We start from the raw sequence: 26251 nt of genomic DNA on the forward strand, positions 1-26251 counted from the left end.
AATTGTCTCCAGGTTCGGTAGTTGAGTCCCATTGGTGTGCTGAGCCATCCTGATCACCCGTTGGAGAGCTTTGTGATTTGTCTTGCTGCAAAAGGTGTGCTTGGTGTTGCTGTACCTGGCACATTTGATGCCTATACCCTCCTCTTGTGCCCTGGCAATCAGCTGTTTCATCTGGAGATCTAGCTTGGATCGCATCCATCAGGACGAGATGTACAAACCTCCAGAGAAACAGAAGGAAACATATCCAAGCGTACCCTACACTGGTAGCCACCTTCTTCTGTGGCTGCATCAAAATTCTACCCACCTCTGGTGTTGGAAAGGATGGGCTTGACCTCGCTGCCAAGGGAAGTTCCATCCAAGGCACCTTGCCACACCACCAGTCACCCTTAGAAAAGGTTCAGTTGGAAAACACCTATGACCACAAGTCAATAAGGCAGCAAAGTCCTGGAGCTCTGTAGGGGAAGGATCCTGTGGGATGATGCTGGGAAGAGATTGCATATCCTTTGGCAGAATGGCTCATCACCAGAAGCACCAAGACCTGACTTAGCTAGTGATGAGAAGAGTCCTTTCCACTTGACCCTTCATGAACAGCTGGAGTCTTAATCCCAACATAGGCTTTCCTCAAAATAACTGTGGTGTGGCTGGGATAGTTATCCATATCCCAAGGAATGTGCATTTCTGCTTTCATTGCCACTATCAAGGAGGAGGTCTAGGAGCCTGAACACCTTCATTGAATGTTTTAGGAACAGCTTCTTCTTTCTTCTGAATGGTCTATGAATCTTTCAAGAATAGCTTGCTATTTCTCTTTTGCACACTCTACCTATCTATCTACTTTATAACTTTTTATGTCTTGTGGCATATGTCAGCGATAATGAACCTGATTCTGATTCTGTGAATGCTGATTCTGATTAGCCAAGGAGGTTCGGAAAGGGATGCAGTTATCCTTGATGTAGTCCGTCACAGCACTCTGTGGCATAATGCTGACTGCTCCTGGAAGATTAGCAATTCAGTGAAAAATGATGCAAGGAAGTGTCTGCAAGAGAACATTCTAGAGAATGAAAGCTTGACCTGCCCAGTCTCCCCTCATACAGCAAACCCCAGGATCCCACTGTTGATGCACAGAAGTAAGAAGTTGGGTGGTATGATAAAAGCTTGCTTCTATAGTTCAGACTGGAAAGGAGTGGCTTGCTGCACACCTGAAATCACAGATCTAGAAATAATTTCACCACATGAGTGTTATATAAAACTGAAATTGTTTTACTCACCCCTTGAGGAAGCTGAATCCATGAGCACACACCAAGATGTTTCCATGAGAGTCCACCTTCAGAAGGTTCCCATACAGTGTATCAAACACAAGGCCTCTGCAAATTATGGTTGTAAAGTGAGTTTCCATCACAGAAATACAAAATCCACAGATAAAAACCGGCAATTCATTTATGCCATAGACAATTTTAACAATTAACAAATATAGAGCTCACCTTTTACCCTTACAGTATCCATATCCAGCTCGTCATCCTTCATCATTCCCACCAGCTGCAACAAGATCCCACACTAGCTACATCTTTTCCTCCCCATTTCTCTCCACCTTCTGCAGGGACACTCCCTTCAGAACTCCCTTATCTGCTCATCCCTGACCCTGACCCTGGCACTTGCCCCTGTAACCATGGGAGGTGCCAGTCACCACCATCCAGGGACCCGAACAGCCCTTCTGAGTGAGACAAAGAATCACGTGCCCCTCCTCCAAACCTCATCTACTGAATTCAATCCTCGAACCATTCCCGCACCGACCTGCACACCCTCAGCCTCCTCCACTGCCAGGGGTGGCTCAATACAAATTTCAAGCACAACACTTCATATTCTACCCAGGTAGTCTACAAAACCAACTGCAAGAACATTGAGTCTTCTAATTTCCAGTAGCACCCCCTTCGGCAGGTTGCTTCCCCCTTTCTCTGCCTTGCCCTCTTCTTCCGATCCTCCCCTGGTTCTTCCATTTCTGTCCCCTTTCCCTCCAAGCTGCTCTCAGCCCCTGACCAATCATCTTCACCCTCTCACAGTCTTGGTTCCATCCACGTGACACCCAACAATTCACCAACCACAACCCTCACCCACCCACAATCTGGTCCTAGTTCCGATTTAATGATATGAACATCGAATTTTCCACATCTATCTCTTCCCATGCACCCAAGCAGTACCCTCTTTCCTCTCTCTCCTTTCGATCCTCTCCTGAACCCCCCACTTTGTCCTCTTCCCCACGCTTTCAAACTTCTTCCCCTCCCACCCACCCATTTCTGTTCCCCCCCTCCCAGTTTCATTCGCCTATTGCCCACATACTTCACCCACCACTCTCCCCCGCACACTTTCCCATTAACACCTTCCTTATTTATCAGACTCTCGCTCGTGTTCTGGGCTTTGCATTCAGTCTCATCACCCTCCAGCAGCTATCTCCAACTTCACCCTCTTCAGCTCCCTCCCGCTTCCACCTATTGTGAGCTCTTCTTCTCCCTATCACTCTTGATCTGCCTGTCATCCTTTACACTAACCCCCCCACCATCTATCCTCCCCCCGTCACCGTCAGTCCATTAATTACCACTCGGTCTCACTACTCCTCCCCTTCTCTTCATGTTAGCTGTTTCCTCTCTCCGGTCTCAGTCCTGATACAGGGTTTCGACCTAATATCTCGACAATTCCTTTTCCTCCACAGATGCTGCTTGACCTGCTGAGTTTATCCAGAGCGTTGTTAGTTACTCCAGATTCCAGCATCTGCAGTCATTTATGTCTTCAAAGATTCCAAATTGTCACATTCCCACCCTGTATCAGGAACCCCCGTGTATTTTGTGCATATGCAATACATTGTAGACATACTGTACAAGCCATAGCAGGCATGCCTGGCAGAGTTATGAATTGCACCTGACTCTGTATTTGCAGGATTTGTGAGGGAGGAATGGGGCTTGTTGTCGCTTGAAATAAATCTGAGTGCGAATCTGAACCTACTCGCCCACGAATAGCACCTCACAAACCCATGATCTCGGGACAAAAAGTGTGTTGGCTGGGTGGGTCGGGTCCTTGATTATCCTGGCAGCACTGCTCCGACAGCGAGTGGTGTAAAGTGAGTCCAAGGATGGAAGATTGGTTTGTGTGATGTGCTGGGCTATGTTCACGATCTTCTGCGGCTACTAGGGGGGAGAGGTGTGATTTCCTTATTTACTAGTTTTCAGTAAGCAATCTCTATTTAACAACTTTGCAAAACAGCTATCCAAACTATTCAAATTCCAGACATATCCCTCTACATTAACAATTATCACTGGTGGTCAAACACTATATTTTACGATGTTGTTACATAATACACCAGGAAAGACATCTGAGAGGTTGGACATGAAACACAGGTGAACTCTTTGAATATTATTTTCACATTTTCCCTAATGTATGACAAGGATTGGCACATGTCTGGTTTAACGCGGAAAGTGGTTCACCCGGGTGAACTCAACTGGACCTTCTTTTAATCATTGATAATCCGATTGTTGGTTTTAAAGACAATCTATGTGACAAGGCCATTGAACTCAACCTATTACTCAAAAAGAATTGCTCAAGCTTTGTAGCATTCGTATGAAGTTCTTAATATGCACTCAGACCACTGTTAACATAGTATACATTAAGAGATAAGGGAAGAGTTCATCCTGGATGTGGGTATGTTACTGACGTCACTTCTGGATAACCAAACATAGATGTATGAACAGTCACGATTTGACCTACATACTCAATGAATATGCTCATGATACAGAAATGGACAGGTTAGCACTTTGTGAGGACACAAGCAGCCTGCAAAGGGATATACAATCAGTGGCCACTTTACCGGGTGAATACCGAAGTTAATTACTCATCAGTTAATAACTCATCAGGGTGATTGATAAGTTCGTGGTCTACGGTAGAAGGAGATGAGTTGTTAACTTCAAACTGTCTGCAGAATCACTCAAAGAGTTGAACTGCATGTGCATTTAACAAGAGCTGTATAACTCATCTCCTTCTACCCTAGGCCACAAACTTATCAATCACCCCTGCTGTGGACACTTCCTGGAGGTCCAAGATCCTTATGCTCCATGACCGCTGGACTAGGTGTGTAAATGTAGGGGGGGCAATGTTGAAAAATAAATGTGCTAGGTTTTCTAAAATTGAGTCCTTCTACCTTGGGCCATGAACTTATCAATCACCCCTTGTACAAAATGTTAGTATGCAGGTACAAGTAATTAGGAAAACCAAAGGAACGTTGGCATTTATAACAAGGGGTATGGAATATAAAAGTAAGGGCATTTTGATGTAACTTTACCAGATGCTCCTCGAAGAGGACCACAATCTTTTCATAGTTTGGAGGCTTGCATGCCTCAATGACCTACAGCACTCTGTTGCCTGGAGTCAGGGCTTTATGCTTTGGCTCTTGGTAGGGTCACCCATGCCAAACAGGTCGAAGGGTACAGGACAGACTAAGAGCATCTCACCTGTACTCCAGGTTTGTGGGTTCAGCTCGGGACTGGTAAAACAAAATTGTTACGGAAACAGCAATAAAGAATCTTTCTACATCTGAGCGTGATGGTATTCCCAAGCCGACACCCAGGATTTGCATGAGTGACAGTAATGAAAACCAAGAGGAAGCTACTGACATTATGAAGGAAGCCCTGAACACCGTCAGAGACGGAGGACCTTCATTGTTGCCCTAAACGTCAGCGGCATAACGGGCAGATATTGGCGAGGCCACCTATGAATCATTGTGTACAATGTGGTCTCTGTAGTTAGGGCAGGATGAGCGTGTATTGCAGGCAGAGTAAAGAAGGTTGATTAGCTTGATTCCTGGATAGAGAAGGTCGAAGTCTGAAGAAAGAATCAGAAGCTGGGATCCATACACGTTGAAGCTTAGAAAAATGAAATGATCTTACTAAAGCATATAATATTCTGACGGAGGTTTATAGGATGATGCAGAGAGGTTGCTTTCCCTAGTGATGGCATCTAGAGCTAAGGAGAACTGCCCATTTAAGGCCAAGATGATGAGGAATTCCTTGTTGCTGGGGGTTGTGAATCTTTAGAGTTCTCTTTTTGAGATAGCTCGGGAGATAGAATATCTTCAAAGTGGAGACAAGGGGTATGGGGAGAGGTCAGTAAAGTGGGATTGAGGCCGAGGTTGCTACTGAATGGTGGAGTAGACGCAAAGGACTGACAGACACACCTCTGCTGCTGTTCCATTATTTTCCAGCACTGTCTAATTGCTCGACTGGATGCCACTGTCACATCATGAGTTACTCACACACATCAATATGTATATGCCTTGGAGCTTTCCTTGCTCCCAGCCCACATACCAACACACACACACACACACGCAGCTTTGGAAAATTGATCACAGATAGATACAAACAAAATATTTTGTCGAACAGTGTTAAAGAAGTCATTGTGACTTTAACTGTGTTGGTTCTCCAAGTATAGCTTTCGACTCTCATTTTACTGCCTACCTTTTGCCTGCATTCTTCTTTTTCAACCTCTCATCTGATTCTCCTTTCAATCAATATATTGCCTTAAATAAGCCAGTCTATGCTACCATGGTTAATAAGTTTTAAGAAATTCTTCTAACTCTTCTTCTTTAATATTAATCCTAAATGGATCAACCAAAATCACAATTAATACACACAGTTTTATTCAGAACCCTCTTAAAATATTACAATAATGAATCAGCTCTTCTTGGTCTTCGACTTTAACCGGCATTTTGATGACAGACTCTGCCATGTTCAACAGGGATGATGCCTGGGCATGTTGAGTCCAGTGGTATTTATACCCGCGTCGTCCATCCCTCCTGATTGGTTAGTCCTCATCCAATCAGGTTTTTGCTATACCACCTTGTTTGCAATTGAATTCCAGTTCTTACTTCGGGTGAGAACTTTGTTAAAATTCTTTTCCTCTAGTTTTTCTAGGAATTTGATTGTAAACAGGGTGGGACAGTGGAAACCTGATTGGATGAGGACTAACCAATCAGGAGGGATGGACGACGTGGGTATAAATACCATCGGACTAGACATGCCCATGCATCACCCCTGATGAAGATGGCAGAGTTTGTCATCAAGACACTGGTTAAAATCGATACCTGTACCCGCTGGGAGCCCGAGAAGAGCATATTCGTCACATACACCAGTAAAGCACTAGATCCTTCTTCACATTACAATAATTTTGAAAACCTCATTAATTTTTACGTGGGCAATTCCATCACAAATAATTACTGCTCATTGGACTCAGTCATACTCAATATATGATTGTGTATTTCCAGGTGAACAAACATGATGCATAAATAAGATGAGGGCTTCATCATGTGCAAATGGTGTGGGAGGCTATCGTGACAACTCTGTTCTCTACTTCACTTTAAATGATGCCCATCCAAATTCCTATGGTTCATGTAATATTGTTCATCGAAGTTTATAAGATACAATTTGAGTCTATCAATAATTCTGAGTCAACTTCTGCTGAATGCCTACAGTAAACTCCAATATATTAAGAATGATGAGTAGTTTCATAAATTAACAGCCGTTATGTTGTAGTAGTTGCTGCAGTCAACATGAACTGATGCAACCAATTAGAAACATTGTGTAGCAAACAAAATGCTGGAGGAACCCAGCAGATCAAACAGAATCTGTGGAAGAAAAGAAATTGTTGACACTTAATATTAGTGTATTGTCTTGTATTACATGGTAGTCAAAATGGCATTAACTGAAGCCACAAATTAAACAAACAAAATACAATTAATGGAAAAGAAAGTAATATTGAATGCTGTAGAATTTTTAAAAAATCATCTTGATGTTAAGCGTGGATAGGCACGAAAGTTTTAACTATCCATTCAGCTGGGTGGATCTCTGTAACATCCCAGTCACAAAGGGATCTTGTGTACTTATGTGCATAGCTACAAACTGAGCAAAACTGAGCATTCTCCAGGCAGAACACACTGATAGCTGCATCCTCCAAGACGCCATTAGTTACACATTGTTGAAAATTTCTGGCAAAAGACAAGGGCAACATGCAGGCTGGTGAAATACCACAGGCAGAACTTCTTATGAGGTGACTCCACTCTTGGAATGTATACTCCTGTAGATGTCCTATTTGCTGTCAGATTCACTGGATTTCTATTCACAATCTCTCCCCATCATCTTCTTTCACCCATTGTCTCCCTTTTTCGACTTTCTCTGCTTTCTGTTCCTTCTTCAACGATCCCTGCAGCTCTCACACTCCTGATGTGAGGACTACACAGATCACTGAAGAGGGAATAACAAGCAAATGAAACTCGCGTTCATGCTCGGGACATTTTGTTAGAAATCAAATTTCTGCATTGTGGAGAATTGCTCTTCAGGCTCCTGCACTTATTCCCTGACATCTCCTCTGTACCTACTCCCCAGCACCTTAAACCTGTGTCCTCTCGTGCTAGCCATTTCAGCCCTGGTTTAGAGAGCACGCCTTGTGAGCACACCTGCACTCTTCAGTGCAGGAGCCTGAAGAGCAATTCTCAACAATGCAGAAACAACTTCTTCCCCTCCACCATCAAATTTCTCAATGGTCCTTGAACCAATGAACGCTGCCTTGTTATTCCTGTTTTTTGCATTATTTACTTCTTTTTGTAATTTCTAGTTACGTCTTTGCACCGTACTGCGGACACAAAAGCGTTTCAAGTCATATATGAAACCTGATTCATATTCTTTTTTTAAATCAAAGAGTCATTCTTTAAAAGGAGCTCTGCCTTAGCATTTCCTTACTGATAGAAAGCCACTTTACCCAAAAGAAGTATTTGAGAAAAAGAACTTCATGGACCTTGGCTGGTATTGTTCACTGTCTTTACTTCGACACATCCAATGATTTCAGATGAAGTTCAAAATGTCCTTCCATCTATCATATTTGCACTTTTCATCATTTTAGTGTACTTTTTAATCAAGTTAGCCGCATTTCTCAAAAAATCACATGTAATTACATCTGTGGTGTGGGATGAATAAGATACTCTTTCATTTACAATTAAGCTGCAAGATACATCTGTCAACTTGATTGCTATTGTCTATGGACGAAAATTGAGTGTGGACTTTCAATGTGCACTTGTTATTCGAAATCTTTTACTTCATCCAGCCTTGTCAATGGAGGACCAATCACTATTTGGCTATCATCCTCTTTAGCAGTGTTATTCCTGGATTTAAAGGGGACCTGAGGGGCAAGATTTTCCCAGAGAGGGTGGTGTGTACGTGGAACAAGCTGTCAGAGGAGGAGGTAGAAGTAGGTGTAATGACAACATTTAAAAGATATTTAGACAGGCTCATGGATGGGAAAGGTTTAGGCCAAACATTTGCAAATGGGATTAAGACCAGGAAGACACCTTGGTCAGCAGAGACAAGTTGGACTGAATGGCCTGTTTCTAAGCTGCACCAATGACTGTATTTTCTCTCTCCAGAAGAAGTTTAGCTGTATTACCTAGCCTTACATTTCATCTCGTTTACAGGGACTTCTTTATTTAAAACTTTAAATATGAAACTTATAGAAATAAAAATTCCTTTTAGTTATTCTATCTCAGACACCACAAACTGATCAGGATGAGAGCAGAGTACTACCCAGCTCCCATAAGGGATCAAACAGATTAAATACTAAATATCAGAGCATTTGATATATCCCAGGTGCACAGCCTTACAAAGACTGGAAAACAGGAACTCCAAAGCAAAAAAAACCTAAAAAAACAGCATGTGCTATTAATCCTAATTAACAATGGAGAATGTTGAAAATACTCAGGTCAGGCAGAGGAATAGGAATAATGTTTCAATTAAATGGCTTTTCACCAACATCTCTCTCCATAAGAACTCCAACCGCTCAGTTTTCCCGGCAATTTCTGTTTTTATTATGGATGTCAAGAAATGAGTTTTACCTGGTGGGGAATGTTGGGTCATATGTGTAGAGAAGCAATTCCTGAGGGTATCCGATTGAGACCAAGTGATTTACCATCAGCTGAAAGGATAGCTCTTCATACTCAGGAGATCTGTACACTGTAAAATCAAAAACATTTCAATGTCGTAACAGTATTATCAACTGCAGCTCATTAGACAAGATCTGCCTTACAACAACGGCATGAAAAAGAAATCAAACTGGCTCAGGAAAACTTCGTTTCATGTTTTACCGTCTTAAATTTAAGGTGCTCATTCTCACTAAAGATATGCTAAGCAGTTATCTGGTAAGTGTTTATTTAATCTTCTGTTTTGCCACATCAGGCAATTCTTCAAGGCCAGATATGATGTGCTCATTCCAGTGCTGTGTGTTCTGAGGTGGCTGATATGGCTGAGTGGATTGTTGTGGCCAATTTGGGACCTACAGGCTCGGGTTTGAAACGACAGACAGATGACATGTTTGGGATCATCTACATTTGTTCCAGTATTTTTGTATGGTTTCTCTGTGGTCCTGCAAAGATTCCAGCTTCTTCCCTATCTATGTTCTGTGTTCTCAATCTTGACCTGCCATTGGGTCCGAGTTTCAGACCCATGGGTCCAATGTGGAGGCCACACTTTATCAAGGCAGTTTGGAGAAAATCTTTAAAAGTCCTTCTTGCTCCAAGTCATGCCTTGCAGTGATGGAATGAACAGAGTGGCTGCTTTGGGAGTTTACGTTTGGGAACAAGGTTGATAACTATGAGCATGTCTTTCCTGCAGAGCAATGAACTGTTCTGCAGACATAAACATGGTTGTTGTTTAAACTGCTTTTGATAATTTTGTGCTCCTGTGTTAATAAATTCTGGTTGGAATGAAGACCACTTCCTTTTCAGTACATTGCTACAATTCCATTTTATTTTGTAGGCAATATGGACAATACAGGCCCACTCAGCCTGTGCAAATTAGGATCCCATTCTAAACTGACCCCATCTCTCTTCCCATAAGCTGTAGCTCTCTTTCCTATGCTTATTTATATACATTTTCTGTCTCCGTGCTTCCTAGACATTGCTATTGTACCCTCATCTGAACCAGACAGGAGAAATCCCATAATTGGGACCTCACTACTTTTCTGTCAGGGATTAAAACCAACCCCGGCCCTTCCAGCAGTAAAACATTAACATCAAAAAGAGGAAGTGGTTGAGACTAGTACATTAATGATATGTAAGACACTTGGGCAGGTATATGGATAAGAAAGGTTTAGAGGGATATGAGCCAAACTGTAGGCAAATGGAACTAGACTGGATGGTGTCATGGTTGGAATGGGCCAGTTGGGTCAAAGACCCTGCTTCTGTTCTGCATGACTCTTTGTGCCCCTCAAACCAGACCCACCATTCCATAATAAAAACAGAGAATGCTGGAAAATTCAGTACAGCAAGAGGAGGGAAAATAGTTAATGTTACAGGTCCAGGACTCTTCTTCAGAGTCAGCTGTTTCTCCCTCCAGATACTGCCTGACCTGCTGAGTGTTTCCTGCATTTTCTGCATTTATTTCAGACATCCAGCATCATCAGTTTTTAAAAAAATTTTCAACCACCATTCAGTATAGCCCTGATTCCCGGTATAGTCCTCATTCCCACCCAATTCCCACATCACTGACACCCTGATCATCTAAAATACCAGTGATTCCCAATGCTGTTCAATGAATCCCACTTGTTAGTACTCAGGTGGATTTACACTTTCCAAAAAATCAGAATCAGAGTCTGCTTTAATATTTCTGCCATATGTTGTGAATTTTGCTGGTTTGTGGCAGCAGTATGTTTCACTACATAATAATTTTAATAAACTATAAATTACAATAAGAGATATATAATAAAATTAAGTAAATAAGCAGCATATAATAGAGCAAAAATTAGTGGCAAGTTAGAGGATTGGGAAGATGTTAAAAACCAACAGAAGGCAACTGAAAAATGTCATTAAGAAGGTAAAGATGGAATATGAAAGTAAGCTAGCCAATAATACTGAAGAAGATACCAAAAGTTTTTTCAGGTGGATAAAGTGTAAAAGAGAGGCGAGGGTAGATATCGGACCACTGGAAAACAATGCTGGCGAGGTAGTAATGGGGAATGAGGAAATGGCAGATGAACTGAACAAGTATTTTGCATCAGTCTTCACTGTGAAAGACACTAGCAGTGTGGTTGAAGTTCCAGGTGTCAGGGGTCATGAAGTGTGTGAACTTACCATTACTAGAGAGAAGGTTCTTGGGAAACTGAAGTGTCTGAAATCACCTGGACCAGATGGTCTACACCCCAGGGTTCTGAAAGAGGTGGCTGAAGAGATTGTGGAGTTATTGGTAATGATCTTTCAAGAATCACTAGATTCTGGAATGGTCCCGGAAGACTGGAAAATTGCAAATGTCACTCCACTCTTGAAGGAGGGAGAGAGGCAGAAAAAAGGAAATTATAAGCCAGTCAGTCTGACCTCAGTGGTTGGAAAGGTGTTGGAATCGGTTATTAAGGATGAGGTCTCAGGGTACTTGAAGGCACATGATAAAATAAGCTATAGTCAACATGGTTTCCTCAAGGGAAAATCTTGCCTGACAAATCTGTTGGAATTCTTTTAAGAATAACAAGCAGGATAGGCAGAGGAGAATTGGTTACTTGGATTTTCAGAAGGCCTTTGACAAGGTGCCACACACAAGGCTGCTTAACAAGCTACGAGCCCATGGTACTTCCGGAAATATTCTAGCATGGATAAAGCAGTGGCTGATTGGCAGAAGGCAAAGTGTGGGAATAAAGGGAGCCTTTTCTGGTTGGCTGCTGGTGACTAGTGTTTTCCACAGGGTTCTCTGTTGGGACCGATTCTTTTTATGTTATATGTCAATGATTTAGATGATGGTACTGATGGTGTTGTTGCAGAGTTTGCAGACAATACAAAGATGGCAGGTAGTTTGAGGAAGTAGAGAGGCTACAGAAGGACTTGGAGAATAGGCAAGGAAATGGCAGATGGAATACAGTGCCAGGAAGTGTATGATCATACACTTTGTAAAAGAAATGCAAGGGTTGACTATTTTCTAAATGGAGAGAAAATACAAAAAAAAACTGAGTTGCAAAGGGACCTGGGAGTCCTTGTGCAGGATTCCCTAAAGGTTAATTTGCAGGTTGAGTCTGTGGTGAGGGAGGCAAATGCAATGTTGTGGCGACCCACTTTCTGCGCAGGCGAACCAGCTCACAAATAGCCAGCGCGCAGGGAGAGACTTTGGTAATGCACGTCTGATGTCATTTCCACCCGAAGAGGGCGGGCGCTGGGGCGGACACCGGGCACCGCTACGCGGCCATACAAGGGGCCGTTCAAGGTGATCAACAACAACGGGTCCACGTACGTTCTGGACATTGGGGGGAAAGAGGTGGTTTTCACGGTGGACCGACTCAAACCAGCCCATGTGGACTTGGCGCAGGCAGTCGAGTTTCAGGCACCGCGGGGCAGAGGCAGACCTCCCAAACAGAGGCTGATCCAGACTGAGGACATTGGGGGGTGTATCGCCGGTTCTGGGGGGGAGGGGGTTATGTGGCGACCCACTTTCTGCGCAGGCGAACTGGCTCACAAATAGCCAGCGCGCGGGGAGAGACTTTGGTAATGCACCTCAGATGTCATTTCCGCCCAGAGAGGGTGGGCGCTAGGGATTAAATGCCAGCGCCGCGAAGTTTGAATAAACTAGTCTCAAAATGACTTACTGACTGCGTGTCGCTACACACAGCGCTACAATGTTAACATTCATTCAAGAGGACTAGGATATAAAAGCAAGGATGTAATGTTGAGAACTTATAAAGCACTGGTGAGGCCTCACTTGAAGTATTGAGAACAGTTCGGGTCCCTTATCTCAGAAAGGATCTGCTGAAACTGGAGAGGGTTCAAAGGAGGTTCATGAAAATGATTCCAGGATTGAATGGCTTGTCATATGAAGAGTGTTTGACTTCTCTGCGCCTCTATTCACTGGAATTCAGAAGAATGAGGGGTGACTTCATTGAAACCTATCAAATGGTGAAATGCCTTGAGAGAGTGGATGTGGAAAGGATGTTTCCTATGGTGGGAGAGTCTAAAGTCATTGGACACAGCCTAAGAATAGAGGGACGTTTCTTTAGAATGGAGATGAGGTGGAATTTATTTAGCCGGAGAGTGGGGAATCTGTGAAATTCCTTGCCACAGGCAGCTGTTGAGGCAACGTCTTTATGTATATTTAAGGCAGACATGAATAGATTCTTGATTGATTGGGGCATTAAGAGATACCGGGAAACGGCAGGGGATTGGGGCTGAGAGGAAAAATGGATCAGCCATAATGAAGTGGTGGAGCAGACTTGATGGGCCAAATAGCCTAATTCTGCTTCTATATCCATGGTCTTATCTGGGAGTGAAGCATCACAGCCATTGATGATGTTATGTTTCACCTTGTAGGAAGTAATGGCTTGCAAACACTGCCAGAGCTGACATCTCTAGCTTCAATTAGAACTGTTTATCTGCCCTCAAAAAGGCTTCCTGTAAGATGGACCTGGACTTCCTGTAAATTTCTAGATCACCAGTCTTGAGTGCCACAGATCTAGCCCTCAGCAGACTATGAATCTCCCGGTTCATCCATGACCTTAGGTTTAGGTATGTTCTCGAAGGCACACACTCATCTTGATGAAGGTGGTAACAACTGTGGTGTACTCATTCAGATTTGAAGATGAGTCCCTGAATTTTGTCCAGTCCACCAACTCAAAGCAGTCCTGTAAGTGCTCCTCTGCCTCCACTGACCATACCTTCTTGGTCCTCACCACTGGTGCTGTGGTCTTTAGTCTCTGCCTATATGGCGGGAGTAGAAGTACAGCCAAGTGATCAGACTTTCCAAAGTGTGGGCGTAGGATGGCACGGCGAATGTTTCTGATGGTTGGATAACAGGGGGCAAGTGTGTTGGCTCCTCTGGTTCTGCAGGTGACATGGGATTTGTTCAGAGACTTCTTCAACCTGGCATCATAAACACTTTATGACATTATAAGCTGCTCATTTTGAAGAGTCCAGGAGATTCCATGAACTGTGGACATCGGGTTCCTCTGAACATCATACATTTTATTAAGTTGTTTGTGTTAACATTCTAACATTCTAGCAAATGCTATTAATGTCTCACAGTCTTAATCTCTGCTTTTTAACCTCCCCACCTCCTCCCCGTCCCCAGCCGTTGACTACATGAAAATCAAACAAAAACTGCAGATGCTGGAAACAGAAAATGTTTGCAAAGATCAGCAGGTCAGGCAGCTTCGTTTTTAGTCGAACACTGCCAGGAGTCATGCACATCATGCCTGGACAACCGGTGCAGAAATAATCGCTGCACTGAGAGCAAAACATTCACAATGCTCTGGGTAGAGGATTCCAAAAGATTTGCAACTCAACAGTAAGAAAAATTTCCTTCATCTCAGACTTGTACAATCAACCCTACAATTCTCCTAAGATTGTATTCAAGTTTGAGACTCCTGCTAAAGAACAAACTGGGAAACCCCCTCAGAATCTGCAGTGAGCTCACGGCTCAATGCTGTCTACTTTGGTCATTGGTATCAAGGGTTCTGATTTCTCCCACTAGGTCACTGAAGCTATGAAGTTTAATAAGTGGTGTTGAAGATATGAAAGCTGATGGTCCCTACCTGCCAATGTATAGTCCATGTCGAATCCAAAACATTTAATCTTCTCAAGTTCCAGGCTCCTGTTCACAAACACTCTACAGACCAAACAGAAAAAGATGCAATTCTCAAATGGGCACAAAAAGTACCGGGTAAGTCAAGTCCACTGACAGTATTTACAGAAGAGTTCTTCAAGAGTATAGCATCTTTGAACAAAGATGTGTCAATATCAAATAAAATATCATAGAAGGCCATTCAGCACTGGTTCTATAAATTAGCTTGTTGTAACTTAAGAGGAATTCTCTTGGCTTTCATGTTGTATTGGTGAATAAGGGAAGCTGAAACGAATGGGGAGTCGGAATTGCTACTGGTAGAGAATCTAGACTGGGAGAAAAATAGTTAACACAAGAGATTCTGCAGATGCTAGAAATCCAAAGCAAGGTGCACAAAACGCTGCAGGAACACAACAGCTCAGACAGCATCTATGGAAATGAATAAACAGTCAATGTTTCATGACGAGACCCTTCTTCAGGACTGGAGAAAAATAATTTCATCCACCCCACTACAAGGCTCGTGTGGTCCCAGTCACATTCTAGTTGTGCTATGACATCATACAAACCAGTTTAAGGTACAGTATGAGCACTGTACGTACCAATATTAATCTTGTTTCACTTTATGTACCAGCTTCAGCCTTGTACTATGGTTTCCATCTATACTGGACTCAGTACCCTTCTCCCTGCCATTATCAAAAGTCTTATGACTGTTATGTGTTGGTGTGTGGCCAAGCGGCTAAGGCGTTGGTCTAGTGATTGGAAGGTCGCTAGTTCGAGCCTCAGCTGAGGCTGTGTGTGTGTCCTTGAGCAAGGCACTTAACCACGCATTGCTCTGCGACGACACCAGTGCCAAGCTGTATCGGTCTAGAGCCCTTCCCTTGGACAACATCGATGGCATGGAGAGGGGAGACTTGCAGCATGGGCAACTGCTGGTCTTCCATACAACCTTGTCCAGTCCTCAGTCAACACTGAAATTGATGGACAGCCGAAGAAGAAGATGACTGTTCAGCCTTAACCATTCCATGCACCAGTCATAATCATAATCATAATCCTAATGATTCTAATCCTGATGAATCCAACCAAAGGTACAAATTCCACCTGCAGTACTGTGATTAAATAATCTGGATAAATAATTATCATGATAATCTAGAATATTCAAAACCATATCCAAATTAGTAAATCCAAATTTTATCGCCAGCAGACTGGAAGCCCGACTGTCAGTTACGGAGGCAAGGGTCGGGCAGACTGGAAGCCCGAAGATGGAGGCAAGGGACAGGCAGACTGGAAGCCCGAGTGTCAAGTACAGAGGCAAGGGTCAGACAGACTGGAAGCCCAAAGATGGAGGCAAGGGTCAGGCTGATCTTGCTTTCTCTCCCCCAAGTGTTCATTCCTTTCTCCACGGTGCAAACGCTGTGAACTGATCTGTCTGCTGTGCGTTTCTACCCCGCTGGCGTGAAAACTGGGGATTGAGGCTAGGCTTGGGCCTACCACGGCTGCTCCGGGAGCAAATCTGGGACTCAGTCCAGTTCGGAATGCTGCTGGTTTGTGTGTTTTATTTTCCTCTCTCTTTCTCTGTGCAATGGTGGCGGCTTTTGGTCCTTTTTAAGATTGGATTATTTGGTGTTTTTTGCTTTGCACCTGTTATAAGCAGACAAATTTCGAGGTGTATGATTTATACATTCTTTCATAATAAGTGTGCTTTGAATCTTTGAAACTCTTGAATCAAAATACCATTTATTTCACTTGCTTATGGGAAAATTGCCTTACTTACTCAGTCAACTCCAGAACTGCTCACTGAACTGGTCCAACAAACCACTCAGTTTTTAAATGACCAGCATCATGTTCTCAGGAGCTTATAGCAAAGGGCAGCAAACAGGGCTGTTTGTGAAGTGGAAGTGCTGAGTCTGAGGTCAAATACGGAGGCTTTGGCTAGGTGGTGACAAGGTCCAACAAGTCAAGGGAAGGCTACTCTTTTTCCTTTGTGCTTGTAGTAAATTAGGGGTAGAAATGGCAGTCAGTGGAGTGGATGCTCCTCCTGCGAGGGGATCAGGTGACAGCCACGCTTGCAGAAATTGTATCCAGCCACAGCTCCTTTTAAATTGCATGCATCACTTGGAGCGATAGCTGGACTCGCCGAAGAGGTTGCATGAGGCAGAAAATGTTAGAAACGGGAATTCCAGGGAGGTGGTCACAATGCAGGATCAGTCCGATGGATGGGTGACAACCAGTAGGAGAAGGCAAGTACTGTAGGAATTCCCTGTGGTCCTTCCCTTTTCAATCAGGTATACTGTTTTGGACAATAGAGCAACACACACAAAATGCTGGAGGAACTCCGGAGGTCAGGCAGCATCTGTGGAAAGGAATAAAGTGTTGATGTTTCAAACCGATCCCCTTCATCAGGACAGATGCTGCCTGAACTTCAGGGCTCCCCCAGCATCTTGTGTGCGTTGCTGTGGATTTCCAGCATCTGCAGAATCTCTTGTGTTCCATTTTGGATGCTGTTGCTGGGCAGGTGGTGGAGTGACCTTTCAGAGGAAAGCACCAGCAGTAGCCAAGTCACTGACACCAAAACTGGCCCTCTTGAGCAACAGGGGAAGCTGAGAAGTGGAATCTATAGTCCGGGGGCACAGATAGGCACTCCAGTGCCTTTGAATGAGACTTCAGCTTGCTGTGTTCCTCCCAGGTGCCGGGGTCAAAGATGTCTGAGAGAATACAGGGCACTAGGCATATTCTGAAAGGGGAGGGTGATATCACAACATATGCGGGAAGAAAGACAAAGTCCTGCAAAGGGAATTCAGAGATCAACAGTAAGTTTAAAAGGAGGACCTCTAAATTTCAAATTTCAAAATAAATTTATTATCAAAGTCCATATACATCACCATATACAGCCCTGATATTCATTATCTTGTGGGGCATACCCAACAATCCATAGAATAATACCCATAACAGAGTCAATGAAAGGCCACACCAACTTGGGTGTTCAACCAGCGTGCAAGAGACAACAAACTGTAAATACTAAAAGAAAGAAATAATAATAATAAATAAGCAATAAATCTCAAGAACATGAGATGAAGAGCGATGATAGGGCAAGTGAAGTTGAGTGAAGTCACCTCCTTAGGTGCAAGAGCCTGATGGTTGGGGGCTAATAACTGTTCCTGAACTAAGTGATGTGAGTCCTGAGGCTCCTGCACCTTCTTTCTGATGGCAGCAGCCAGAGGAGAGCACCCCCGGGTGGTTAGGGGTCTCCGATGATGGATGCTGCTTTCCTGTGACAGCGGTTCCTAGAGGTAAGCTCAACGGTGGGGAGGGCTTTACCCATGACGGAAAGGGCCAGAGCCACTCTTTGTAGGATTTTCTGTCCAAGGAGGCCCCTGTGCCACATGCTAATGAGGCCAGAAATAGGAAGAAAGTACAGTTGAACGTGTGGCTGAAGAGCTGATATAGGAGAGAGGGCTTCGAATACCTAGATCACTGGGATCCAGGTCGGGGCAGGAGAGACCTCACCATCCAGGATATGCCCTTCTCTTGATCTACCATCAGGGAGGAGGTTTCAGAGACAACTCCTTCCCCACCACTATCAGATTTCTGAACGATCCATGAACCCATGGACACTACCCCGTTATTCTTTTATTTTTGCACTTTTAATTTATTTTTGTAATCTATTATAATTTTATGGCTTTTCACTGTACTGCTGCAGCAAAACAATGAAGTTCGCATCATACGTCAGTGATAATAAACCTGGTTCTGACCCATACAAGAAGGAGCAGACCACCTCATTAAGTACCCACCCTTCAGCCGCTGGTCCCGTCAGCCACACGTGCCCTGCCTCTGGAAATATCTGAGGTTTCCACAATGATCCCATCAGCCACATCAGCACCCACAAGATCAAAGTAGGAGAAAGTCATCCTTCATCTCAAGCCCAACTAGAAGAAAAAGTACTTTCAAGAAACATCTGATGACATACTATATGATCGATGATCACAGAGTTGTTGGTAGTGGATTAAAGGGGATTAAAGGGCAGCATGTAAATTGTGTTTCTCAAAGCACAGAAAATGGAGTTTTTGCGAATCATTCCCTTTTGAAATAGAATGAAACTTGTTACTGTGTAACTCAGGGTTTAGTAGCAGGAGCACGGGGGTTTTTTAAATCACTTGGATTTCTGTCCGGATTTTGAAATGTGAAAGTGACCCAAAAGCTGGAAGTGCAGCAAGCAGTGAAGACATTGACACACTAGTGGATCAGGAAACACATGCAGGCTGAAAGTTACTTCAACAAAATAAGGAAAATCTCAAGTCTTGTTGGGGAAAAGGAGAAGATATAATGTATGGCAACGGTGTCATTTTATTGAGCTTGCAAAAACAGGGGGACGTTTGTGCACAAATCCTTGAGAGTTATTGGCTAAGTTAACAGAGCACTCAATAAAGTCAACAAGCAGATAGGATTTGGAATGCACTGTCTGATAGGCTGGTGAATGTGGGTTGACAAGTATCTTTTGAAAGGCAAGCAGATTCCCCGCTTGAAGGGGGGGGGGGAATAAAGGGGGGAAGACAACGTCTAGAGCTAACTGGGATTTTCTTTGAAAGAACTAGAGCTGAAAATGCATGCTGTACTATTGGATTGAACATCTCACTTGATTCCAGTTGCTAAAAGTAGTTTGGCAAATTATGATCAATAACTTAATTTTGCCTGGCCACGTTTCACAGTTCAAACCCACAATGAAATTTACTACCTCTGACCATTTAATAAAGTCTGTTTGAATCTGAATAATAGAAACAGTTAATGACATCTTTATCTCTCTGAAGTGGACGTTGACCTACCAACTGCTGACTGATCTTTATCGTGTTTAGAAATTCAAGGAATGCCCTCTGTAAATCCAAGTACTCAGCATTTTGAAGTTTCTAGCACTTAGGATAGCATACTGAATTACTTACAAAATGCACTCCTGGCAATCCAAATGTTATAGGAAATTAGAGTGGGTTTCCATCATAAAATGGATAGAACCCTGAAGGAAGCCATTCAGCCCGCTGGTTCTGTGCATGTAATCCAACAAGTACCATGCCCCACCCTTCCCACATAGTCCTACAAGTTTGTTCCTCTCAGATATCCAGCTCTCTATGAATAGAAGGATGCCCCTTTACAACAGGGATGAGTGAACAATTACTTTAGCCAGAGGGTGGTGAATCTGCGGAATTTATTGCCGCAGTCAGCTGTGGAGACCAAGTCATTGGGTATATTTAAAGTGGAGGTTGATAGGTTCTTGCTTTGAAAGGGCATCAAAAGGTTACAGTGTGAAGGTGTGAGAATGGGGTTGAAAGGGATAATAAATCAGCCATGATCAAATGATCTGACTTTGCTCTTATTTCAATGGTCTTACTGTCTATTGAATTAATTCTCAGTCCTGATTCTATAAATCTCCTTATTGTTTGGTGTCTTGAAATGCATCAATATTCCAGTTGTGCATTTGGAACATTGGAACTGTTCAAATGTTCCAATTTGTTCAAAATGTTCCAAATGTTCAAAAAAGTTCCAGCTATAATTTTATGAAGGATCTTCAGGCCTTCCTTGCTTGTTCCTTCTCTGGTTTTCTAATATCCCACTTGCATTGGAAATTGTTTTCTGCTTGACATTCTTCCCGAGCCCAGATGCCAAATGCTGAATTGTTTCACAAGGAAAGCACTGGAGTTCCTTGCTTAGCTACTCTGACAGCGTCACCCCAACCTGTGATCTTTATCACCAAGGAAGAGAAGGGTTTCAGCTCCAGGACAACACCACTACCTGCAGGTTTCTATCCAAGACACACACATGCCTTTGAAATATATTACTATTTCTATCTGCTCCTCCTACTCTGTTTTCGCTCTCCTCTTGCCCCTTCTCTTCTCACCTGCCTATCACCTCCCCTCTGTGCTTCTCCCATGGTCCACTGTCCTCTCCTACTAGATTCCTGCTTCTTCAGCCCTTTACCTCTTTCACCTATCACCTGCCAGCTTATACTCTTTCTCTTCTCCTCCCCACCTCCTTATTTTGGTTTCTTCTCCCTTCTTTTCCAGTCCTGCTGAAAGGTCTCGGCGCGAAACATTGACTGTTTATTCCTCTCCATAGAATATGCTTGGCCTGCCGAGTTCCTCCAGCATTTTCTGCGTGTTGCTCGGGATTTCCAGCAGAATCTCTTGTTTTTATGCCTCCACAGATCCACCGTCCCGCCAGCAACTTGTATATTTGGTGGTGTTGGAACACTGAGCAATTAAACTGTCAGAAAGTCTTTGATAGCAGTCACACTGCTCAGAAAAGATCCCCATAAATCCAATCTATAGTGGGATTGCTGACGGCGAATTATCAGTTGTGGCCAGACCCTGGATTACTGTCCTGATAACAGTGACAGGGATAGGCAAAACCCTGGAGATCAACCAGAATATCAGCTGTTTGGGAGTGACCCTGATAACACGCAGTTTCAGGGAAATGGCAACCTTGACAACACAATCAGACCTCTAGTCAGAGTACCTCACTCATGCTTTCAGTTTAACACAGTTGTCACCACTTGCACCCCAGTTCAAAGATCATGGGTACAAATGCAACCCCAGAGATTTGTGAACAAAATTTCAACCAGCATTCTCATCTGAAGATAACCTGCTGATACAACATTCCAAAGTACTTATTGTACCAGATGTTGACTTCAGATGAGCAGTATTTTGAGAAAGCACATGGGAGCTCTTCCGTCTGCTGGATTATATTTATCCCTCAAACAGCATCATTGAATCAGATCTTTAGTCTCTAGTAACTGGGCTGATAGTGTAAACTTGCTGCTTGCAAATGCTTTCTAGACTGCAAAGGAAATACTACTTTAGGATATCCAAAGAATATTCAAAAAGTTTTCCTCTGTGTTTTGTAATTTTGTACTAGGAAACTAAAGTAAGACCATTAAGCATGAAAGGACCCTACAACATTGAAACATGCTCAAAAGAAGGCACCAATCACTCACGTTAAGTGAATTAGCACTATACAGGCAATCTCCCCCCCCCCCCCCCCCCCGCTGGGCAAAGAGGGCTTGCATTCCAAACAAATGGTCTGCATTGTAATTTTCTGCGATGCTAAGATGTGTCAAGAAATCTGAGTTGAAGAAAATGAAATTTGTAATTATTTATTTGCTTCTTTTAACATAAATTCCATCGGAGTGATTTTGTTCCACATCTCAAATTTTTGAGTATTGGTTTGAGTATTGAGTATTGGTGAATTTATTTTGAGTAAATATTTTTTGAGTATTGGTGAATTTCTGTTCTCCAAATGGCTTTATATCTAATTTAGAGATCAACTGTACCAAAAACTACCAAAAAAAATTTGCAAGGAAACTTTCCCGAAGTGTTTCCACTTGGAACCATTCTTAAACCCTTGGAGCAATTTCTCAAACTTCATTTATTTCCTTGGAGGCCATTCAGCCACCAAGTGCAAGGTGGCTCTCCGTAGAGCAATGCATTCAGTCTCATTCACTCTCTCTGTACCCCAAGCTCACTTGCCACTGTGGCTGCATTTTCTCTCTCCAAGCTCTCCTGTGGATTCTGTACCCGATGAGTAATTTCAAAGATGGCTATGATTTTTAAAGTTGTACGCATTTACTTCAGAGTCTAATTGTTCATTCATTATGTGTCGTGTCATATGACATACACGATCATGGTTTTTCCATGACTATGACTGTTCTTGGCAAATTTTTCTGGGGAAGTGGTTTGCCATTGCCTTCTTCTGGGCAGTCTCTTTACAACACAGGGGACCCCAGCCATTATCAATACTCTTCAGAGATTGTCTGCCTGTGGTCGCATAACCAGGAGTTGCGATATGCACCAACTGCTCGTACAACCATCCACCACCTGCTCCCATGTGCTTCGTGTGACCCTGATCGAAGGGAAGGGGGGGATGGACTAAGCACCTTGCCCAAGGGAGACTTGCAGGCTAGCAGAGGGAAGGAGCACCTTCCACCTTCATCGGTAGAGACATATCTCCTCCCCATCACCTGCAAAATCTAATAGACAATCTAATTTTAATTTCATTATTTAATTTCCTATCATTCAATTAAAAAGGTGACCATCACTTTGCACATGACTGTGCCTACACATTTAAATTCTGCTTCAATAACTTCTAATATATAGGACAGAGATTGAAAACTTGGCTGAGAGGTGTAATAACAACAACCTCTCACTCAATATCAGCAAGACCAAGGAACTGATCGGCGACTTCAGGAGACGGAAACCAGAGGTCCATGAACCAGTAATCATTGGAGGATCAGAGTTGGAGAAGTGGAGAGGGTCTGTAACTTTAAATTCCTGGGTGTCACTATCTTAGAGGACTTGTCCTGGACCCATCATATAAATATTACTGTGAAGAAAGCACAACAGCACCTCTACTTCCTCAGGGGTCTGTGAAGGTTCGGCATGCCATCGAAAACCTTGGCTCACTTCTATAGATGTGTGGTGGAAAGTGTGCTGGTTGGCTGCGTTATGGCCGGGTATGGGAACACCAATGCCTTTGACTGGAAAACCCAGCAAAAGGTAGCGGATTCAGCCCAGTACATCACGGGTAAAACCCTCCCAACCATTAAACACATCTACATGAAACATTACTGTAGAAAAGCAACATCTGTCATCAAAGATCCTCACCACCCAGGCCATGCTCTTTTCTCACTACTGTCATTAAGTAGAAGGTACAAGCGCCCCAGGACTCACTCCATCATGTTCAAGAACAGTTACTACCCCTCAACCATCAGGATAAAAGGGGATAATGATGCTCATTAATTACTCTGTTATATTGTTACTTCATGCTCATTATTTATTTCTATTTATTTATATCTGCATTTGCATAGTTTGTTTATAGTTAACAGTTCCTGGTGTTTACAGTTTACTGTTACTGTTCTATAGACTTACTAAGTATTACTGCAGAAAAAGAATCTCAGGGTTGTACGTGGTGACATGTACGTACTCTGATAATAAATTTACTTCGAACTTTGATTTTTTTCTCTCCCAGCCATATTTGGTGCAGAGTATTCTCAGAATCAAAATGTACAACATAAGCAGGAAAGCTGTGTCACGTTGAATATACGATTTAGGAACAGAATAAAGTCATTCAGCTCATCAGGTTTGTTCTGCCATCTGACCATGGGAGATTTATTATCCCTCTCAACTCCATTCTCCTGCCTTCACCCTGTAACCTTTGATTCCCCCCCCTTACTAATCGAGAGCCTATCAATCCCCGCTTTAAATATACCTAATGACTTGTCGCCCCCCACCGCCAGCTGATTCAATGCCCCCTGAAATAAAGAAATTTCTCATTTCTGTCTAAGGGGACAGCCTTGCATTCTGAGGCTGTGCCCTCTGGTCCTAGACTCTCCCACTAATGGAAACATTCTCTCCAAGTCCACGGATCTAGGGCTTTTAATATTCAATGAAATCTCTCCTTCGTTCTTCTAAGCCCCAATGAGTACAGGCCATCAAATGCTCCTCCTACATTAACCCTTTTCTATCCAGAATAATTCCCATAAACCTTTCTTTGGACCCTCTCCAATGCCACCACATCCTTCCTTAGATATGGGACATAAAACGACTCACTATAGTCCAAATGTGTCCTGACCAATGCCCTTTAAAGCTTCAGTGCCAAGTGATGTGGTACCCTCAGGCGAAACAACTCTGCACATTGCAAAATAAATCAAACCCACTTAACACAGTGTAGCAGCAAAACTATTATTGGAATACAAAGTCTTGTAACATCATAGGTTTTAATTCAACACAGGTATAAATAAGTGAACAAACTGTAACTATATCTGAGGCACTGCAATGACTGAGGAAGCTATTACATTGCTCACTGTGCATATTGAAACTCAATATGGAATCTGTGGGTTTTAATATTAAGAGACCTTAAAAGGAAAACAATTTCTCTTTGAGGATTTCATATTTTTTTCCAAAATATCCCACTGCACCTATATTTAAACTTTTAACAAAAGCATTTGAAACTACTGTCTCGTTGTATTAAACTGTATTCTTTGAATTACATTGAACATCTTTACCTGTGGTGATAGTCTCGTTTCAGTAGCCGATAATCAATATGATGGTAGTCCCCAGCACTCCGGAAGCTGAAGTGATTTTCCTGAGGGGAGGACTGGTTGCTTTGATCTAAGAATTCGTTTGTTACACTCCCCATGCCTATTGCACACTTTCAAACTTGCTTGCTGCGAGGAGAAGAGGAGAGTCAATCTTTATCCTACGAGGGTTCCAACAGAAATTGGTCAATTATGTTCTAGCTTGCCACTCCTGATGCACTATCAGTCGAGCTCAGCAGAGAGCCTCCAGTTTATCAGAAGAGCTGTGTGCTTGGCCTGACATGGAACTCAGCACGTTTCAGCAGCTGCTGCAGTAAATCGAACAATCCCTTCCCAACCTCCTGATGACTGCGTGACAAAATAAGTGCCCCAGTACTATCACTACTCTGCGAACCTTTCTCAAGTCTGGATAAAAGCTTGCACAATGTCACAAAGTTTTCCCACAAACTGGAGGACAACTATTTTTAATATGAATCATTTTAAGTTTTCTCTGTTCCTCCATCTCAGGCACCTTAAGTCCAAAACTAATTTTACACGTCACAACTTGCTATCATAAATACTTAATCCACTTTTTAATTTAGCACAGCACAGTATCTGATACAGGAAAACAAGACAACAAAAATTGTTATATAGTACAGCTAATGCTAAGCAAGGCAAATTTAAATTCAGATTTTCATCTTTATGTCTCTGTAAATCCAATTTTCTTTTATTTTATTCCTCTTCCCCCATGGACTTTTCATTCAATTTGCTTTTTTTTAAAAAATTTACCCTCCTTCCCAGCTTTTGCTGTATTTATTCCCTAATCTTTAAATCTCATCAGACGCCCAAATTACTCAGATCCCTTGCTGTGCAACTTTCAACTTGCACTTTGAGAGTAAGCACATACAGAACCGAGTTGGGTCATCAGGACCTATTTCTGAGCTGCATGTTTCCCTGATACTAAGATTCTACCATTAACTTACTTTTCATGAAGCCCTTTATTTTACCAAAATAATTTTAAATGCCTATTGGACATTAAGATTTCACTGTGGAAACAGCACTTCATGAAGTTAAATTCCTTCTAAAGAACTATTATAGTACCAGCGACTCGGGCTCATTTCCACTACTGTCTTTACGTTTTTACGTTTGCTGCATGACCATGTGGGTTTCCTCCGGGTACTCCAATTTCCTCCCACATTCCAAAGACGTATGGGTTAGTAGGTTAATTAGTTACATGGGTGGTGATGGCTCGTTGGGCCAGAAAGGCCTGTTACTGTGCTATATCTTTAAATAAGTAAAAAGTTTTTCAATTGGTATTTGTTGGAATATAATTCTTATCAGCTGCTTGCATGGCTAGGGGATTAAAGGATTAGACTCAATTCAAAGGATTTGGGGTTATTTCTGAAAGTAACGGCCAGAAGTGAGCAAGGAATGTTTTACTCCTCAGAGAGATCAGTCATGGGAAAATAAATCAGGCTTTCTAGGTAAATGTGAAATATTCCCCTTCTCATAAAGTGTAAGATTCCTGGAAGATTCCCCTACAGACAGAGTGTTGCATCTCACTGATTAAGTCAGACGTTCATACACTGAG

The 26251-nt window shown here is 42.8% G+C and overlaps 1 protein-coding gene across 3 annotated transcripts in view; it reads right to left on the reverse strand.

The window, feature by feature from the left end:
- LOC140733538 (cytosolic purine 5'-nucleotidase-like) overlaps positions 1 to 25069 on the reverse strand; it is a 112915-nt gene extending 87846 nt beyond the window's left edge. For all 3 annotated transcript variants that reach the window (XM_073057017.1, XM_073057008.1, XM_073057002.1), the window contains exons 1-4: positions 24649 to 25069; positions 14578 to 14651; positions 8915 to 9032; positions 1266 to 1361 (exon numbers count right to left, since the gene is read on the reverse strand). In XM_073057017.1, the coding sequence (XP_072913118.1) occupies positions 1266 to 1361; positions 8915 to 9032; positions 14578 to 14651; positions 24649 to 24782 (422 nt within the window). In that variant the 5' untranslated portion in view covers positions 24783 to 25069. The remainder of the gene's footprint in view (positions 1 to 1265; positions 1362 to 8914; positions 9033 to 14577; positions 14652 to 24648) is intronic.
- Between the last annotated feature and the right edge of the window lie 1182 nt (positions 25070 to 26251).

The sequence above is a fragment of the Hemitrygon akajei genome, chromosome 1 (genome assembly GCF_048418815.1).
Source record: "Hemitrygon akajei chromosome 1, sHemAka1.3, whole genome shotgun sequence".
In the NCBI taxonomy this organism is placed as follows: Eukaryota; Metazoa; Chordata; class Chondrichthyes; order Myliobatiformes; family Dasyatidae; genus Hemitrygon; species Hemitrygon akajei.